This window comes from Colias eurytheme, chromosome 27 (assembly GCF_061535395.1).
Source record: "Colias eurytheme isolate Ceu_HAF_F1 chromosome 27, ilColEury1 Martin Lab GWU primary, whole genome shotgun sequence".
NCBI lineage: Eukaryota > Metazoa > Arthropoda > Insecta > Lepidoptera > Pieridae > Colias > Colias eurytheme.
The window spans coordinates 194,301-200,300 of NC_143006.1; the positions used below are offsets into that span (position 1 = coordinate 194,301).

The 6,000-nt window shown below is 35.1% G+C and overlaps 1 protein-coding gene across 1 annotated transcript; it reads right to left on the minus strand.

The window, feature by feature from the left end:
- Positions 1-4,471: 4,471 nt before the first annotated feature.
- Positions 4,472-5,453, minus strand: LOC149896702 (uncharacterized). Its single transcript, XM_090117052.1, has one exon. The coding sequence runs from the start codon at positions 5,451-5,453 to the stop codon at positions 4,539-4,541; it is 915 nt and encodes a 304-aa protein (XP_089973178.1). The 3' UTR covers positions 4,472-4,538.
- Between the last annotated feature and the right edge of the window lie 547 nt (positions 5,454-6,000).

Sequence of the window (6,000 nt, forward strand, 5' to 3'; positions counted from 1 at the left end):
GTACATAATATAGCGCCGTCATTATCCACACTCTGGAATTAATGCTGCTTTTAAACGTCATGGTAAAATCACAGGTAAAATTCTTGAACCCAGGGTTACCCTCATAAGAGGTCTTTGACCCTACTGTAGTAGTATTTACAAATATTATTGTATGAACATTTATTATTAGGAACATTTATTATAGTCTGCTTGCGTAAGAACCTACTGAACAACAATACACCTACTATAAAGTAAGTAACTTGTAACTTAAATACTCCTAAGTTACGACATGTCATCTGGGAGTGAACGACGTTAAGCAACACATGTTAATATTTTTTCTTTACAAACATACAGAAAAGTCGACAAAAGCGTGTCACACCTGATTATCATTCCGAATGATCTTACGTAACCAAAGTGAAACTGTTATGTAATTTTATGGAAAACTATTCAACTATATATATGGACCTATACTAATATCAATGATTAATGTTAGAAAGGTAATATTTCTATGATTTGTTTTGAAACCAAAAAATTTTAATTATGACGATGCGAATGCAAAGGAACCATACGAAGGCAAAGCTTACATACTAATGTAAGCTTTGCCTTCGCATGGTGTAGGATTTGATAATTCTAATTAAATTGTTCATATGTTAAATGCTTCTCTTCTTCATACTCAGATGTTTATTCGTTAAATATATAGATTCTAGTAACATAGTTTGGACAGACGACCTGATCAAAGTGGCGGGGAGCCGCTGGAGTCATGCCGATGGTCGTTATGGAAATCTTTGGGGGAGGCCTATGTCCTGCAGTGGACGTCCTGAAAGGCTGGATTGATGAACAGAGTTTCTAATTCTAGCATACCTACATAGGTAAATTCCTCATATTATTATTGAGAAAATATATAGTTAACCTATTAATTTTCATTTCCCCATCGAAACATTATAACCAGCTGTATTGTACAATAACAAAGACATTGCATATAAGTACACAAAGTATACAATTATAAATATATATATACAATCCATTGTTTGCACAAATGGTGAGCCATTTTAATATTCCGCTCGTACCTAAATATGTGTCATTTGAAAGTTATTATTTAATTATTTAATGCTTACTTACTATGTTTAGAGATGTTCAATTATTGATTATTAGATACATATTTTTTTAAATAGACGTTTGTCATGTTTAGATTATTTAAAATATTTATTTTCTATTTTCTTTATTGGAAAACATACAGAGACAAAGACAGAGATATATAAAACAAAAAAATCTTATTAACTAAAGATACATGAAAATGCCTCCTTATAGTGTTTTCACTGGGAACATATGTTATTATTTTTGCCAACACTCAGCAGTAAAAGCGACAAGAAAAAATAATCGATAAGTAATATTTATCATGCGTACATAAAAACGGAGGTAAACAAGTATTTGCAAAATCTTTACACATTAACATTCTTACATGTTCAATAGCAATTTTTTTACATTCATTTTGTAAGACGAAGAGGAACAAGAAAACATATCAAGATCATTCATATAGGTATTATAAAAACTGGACATTCTGTGAAGAGGCACACGAAGACCCGTATTGGTTCTGGCGGTCGGTATATGAAATAAGTCTTTTGAGCGTGTTGATCTGGATGGGATGCGATAATTTATTAAGCTAAGAAGTTCTGAACAGGCTATTTCTCCTACGCAGATTTTTCTTAACGTGAGAAAATCGATTAAATTTCGGCGCTGACTTAACGAAAGAAAATTGTAACGACGCAAAAGATCCTCGTAATGTTGCCGACCACCACTTAGGCGGAAATTTAGGATGCGTAGAAATTTCTTTTGAACCATCTCCAATTTATTTATGTAAATATTGTAAAACGGATTCCAGATGGGACAGGCATACTCCAATTGAGATTGCACAAGAGTTTTATAGAGACATACAAATGCGTCTCCGTCCTTGAAAGCCTTAGTAACGCGTGTAATAAAGCCCAGCATGCGGTAAGACTTACTGAGTATGTGGTCTATATGTTGATCGAGTATTAAACATTCATCGAAGTAGACACCGAGATCACGAATGCAGGAAACCGAATCCAGTTGGTGACCTCCCAGATTAAATACTGTTGGAATTTTGTTGTTCTTTTTAGAGTAAGTAATATGTTTACATTTATTATAAGCCAAAAATAATTTATTGCGTTTACAATAATCATCCAATCTATTTAGGTCATCTTGAATATGAAGTATATCCTTGGTATCAACAACATTAGAGTACAACTTTAGGTCGTCTGCATACAACAAGAATTTACATTTTTCAAAACATTGTGAAATATCATTAATAAATAAGTCAAAAAGCAGGGGCCCGAGGATCGAGCCCTGCGGGACGCCCGAGGAAGCAGTAACTTGAGTGGAAGTGTAACCGTTAATAACAACTGATTGTACTCGATTGCTTAAATAAGCAGCAAACCAGCGTAGCAGATTTCCCTTAATTCCATTAAATGATAATTTTTGTAGTAAGAGTAAGTGATCTACCTTGTCGAATGCCTTTTTAAAGTCAGTATATATCGTTTCTATTTGTTGTTTATGATCCAGTGCATTGAATAAGTAATTGGAAAAGACAAGAAGATTCGATACGGTTGACCTACCAGCGACAAATCCATGCTGTTGGTCTAAGATGAGATGTTTTAAACTCGAATAGATGTGTCGGTGTATTAAAGTTTCAAATACTTTGGGAATGGCCGAAAGTATCGAAATGGGGCGGTAATTCTCTACATCATTTCTCTCACCAGATTTAAAGATAGGTGTTATGTATGCTTGCTTCCATATATTTGGGAAGGAACCAGAACTCAAGCATTTATTAAAGATAATCTCCAAAGGGGTACAGAGTGTTTTACTGGTTTGTTTAAGAAAAACTGGGTTTATTTTATCCGGTCCTGGACCCTTGTTCTGATCGATGTTTTGCAAGGCAGCGCGTATATCGGATTTAGTAAGACGAATGCAATTTATATTTATGTGCGTGTTATCATAATGACTGTCTGTGAGAATATTATCCACATTGTATGCCGCAGCGGATGTTGGCTCGAACACTGACTGAAAATATTTTGAAAACATTTCAACTATAACATTTGGATCGTCAGATTTAGAATTCGCCAACTTCATGACACGTGGGTACCCCGACTTAGAATTTTTTAGAGAAGACGTGTATTTCCAAAAGTACTTAATATTTTCTTTAAGAGACTTTTCAATGTTAGCCGTGTAATTATTGTAGCATGTAGTAAGAAGCTGTTTCACTCGCGTTCGTAACAGGGAAAACTCTTGATAATCTCTTAGAGAACCGTAAGTCTTCCATCGCGTCCAAAGTTTACGCTTACGCCTTAAGGCTTGAATTAAACATTTAGAAAACCAGACTGGGTATTTTGTGGACTTTACTTTAACCAAAGGAATGTGTGTGTTAATAATGTTGTAAATATTTTCGTAGAAAATATCAATTGCTTTGTCCGATGGAAGAGGTGTCAGTAGAGTGAACCAGTCTATATTATTTATTTCAAAGTTAATTTGGTCATAATTACCTTTAAAAAAGTTCCTTTTAGCTAATAAGTTCACAGGCATCACGTTAGAAACAGATATCGAGCATACTATGTCTAAGGCCGGGTGATGAGGGACAACATTCAATAAGGGATCAGCAGAAGATTGAACACGATTGGGTATATTAGATAGTACTAAATCAAGCAGTTTCGCATTTTCGTTATAAATACTATTTGATTGCTTTAGGTTCATAAATGACATGGTATACATCAGAGATTTTGATGTTTCAGTGTGCACGGTTCCAAGAAAGGCGTCTGAGTTATCAAAAGACCATTTTATATATGGCAGGTTGAAATCGCCGATGATTAGAAAATTACTAAAACGTGAACTAGAATATACGTCACAGAGTTTTCGAAAATATGTATCATATGAGATGTTACTTAAAGCCGGTGGAATATAACATACGTTTAGCAACAGCCCCGAATTAGACGGAAAATATAAAAATATTTCTTCTATTTCAAGTGTTTCGAGTTCGGAAGTTCTCACAGCGTTTAATTCTTTTTTGACAAATACTAACACTCCCCCTCCCCCTTTCTTACCTGAAATTGTGAGGTTTCTATCGCGGCGAAAAATAACGTAACCATCTGCTAGAAGCTCCGCGTCCAAAATAGATGATGTCAACCAGGTTTCTACCAATATTATTAAATCATAATTACTCGAAAGAATATTTAATTTTAGTTCAGTGAGTTTAGTTTTTATGCCTCCACAGTTCTGATAAAATATATTCAAAGTTTTAGAATGCATTGTACTTTAGAATACATTGTATTAGATATAAGATAGAAATAAGATATAATTATTCCTTTTAACAATAAAACGACTGTAGAGTTAGTAATAGTGTTCGTGTTCCTCTCCGCATCAAATACAAAATTAAAATAAGACATTGAATAGTTAGTATAATTATTAAACAGGGAATAAACGTGTTTAAACGACGACAATTTAGCATGCTTTATAAATAAGTTTTTTATAATTAGTGTAAAGTTAACAGCTAGTCATATGATTTTAATCAAGTCATCAGTACATCGCACATGAATGACCTTGGAATCATCTGTTTTGCGCAACAAAATACAGCTATTTTTCACCCAAGTGTATTTATAATTTTTTTCTTTGGCTAGAATACGAGATTTACTAAAAAGAATTTTATTTTTAAGTGTAAGGTGTTCGTTTATAAAGAAGCGCGTATTTTTTGTTGCATCCGCGGCGTTTGTAGGCGCACCAAAAAGTTGAGCAGTGGTGAGGGAGCGCCGCGCGCGCGCGCCGGCGATCAGGTCGTCGCGTTGCCGGCGAGTTGTGAGTTGCAATATGATATTTTTTGGGCGGTCTGAGGGGATGCCTGGTGCAACACGGTGTACATTCCTGATATCGCTGTCTTTCAAATTGACGCCCACCAGTTTGCAAATCTCCAAACTAAGATGTATTAAATTTTCCCCCTTGCGTTCGGGTATATTTTGTATTTCGACGTTGCAACTTCGTGAAGCTTGTTCGAGGTCTTCAAACTTAGAGCTTAGCGTTTGCAAGTCCGCGCGGAGTGCATTATTTTCTTGTAACAACGTATTGTCCGATACAGATTGCAAATGATTTCCGTAGCCCTTCTCTAATTGCGTTAACCGCTCCTCCCAACAGTTCATACGTTTCGCCAGGTTGTTAATATCGTTATCAAATTTTTTGGAGACTTCTATGATGGCAGAGTTTAAATCTTCGCGCCATTGCTGCCGCAAACTATCGAGTTTTGTGTCCATATAGCGAGTTAGCGCATCGGTGTCTACATTCAGTATCGATGCTGGCGCCAAACTCGCTTTAGGTGAAGACGAAACTGGGGCGGCTGTATGCTTCTTAGCTTTGCATGTAGGACACTTCCATTTCAATTTATTCATAGGCAAAATTTTTTTAAAGTCTGATTCGGTCATGTCCACGCAATAGAAATGCAGAACCAGTTGGGTGCATAGAAAATTACACAAGCGGGTAATATTAATATAATTTTGTTCACGATGTATCGCAGTGTAAAAATGTCCGAGAAGAAGGTCGTAAGCGCCGTGCAATGAGCGTCGCTTACGCGTTTTAATAACACACTACGTAAACTTCACTGATTGTTGATAGTTTCGAAAGAAAAAATGTTTTTTTAATGTTTTTAAAGACTTACGGTGAATGTTTATACACTGAATTTATTCACTGATGTGCCAGTAACGAGTACACACAATTTTAAGCACTTATATATACTGTATACCACTCAAACTAATTTAAATGTTGGATACTAATTATTGCACTGCTACGTGACGGCGAGTTCGTTAAACGTATCCGTAAAAAAAAAAAAAAAAAAAAAAAATCGGTAATAAGGTATCGGAAATAGGTAATAAGTACTTAATTCAATACAAAATGGCGCCATGTTCTTGCATATTTTTAAGTACTTCGTGTGAAGAAGATTTCCATTGAGACAAAGGAAAACAGATTATATAA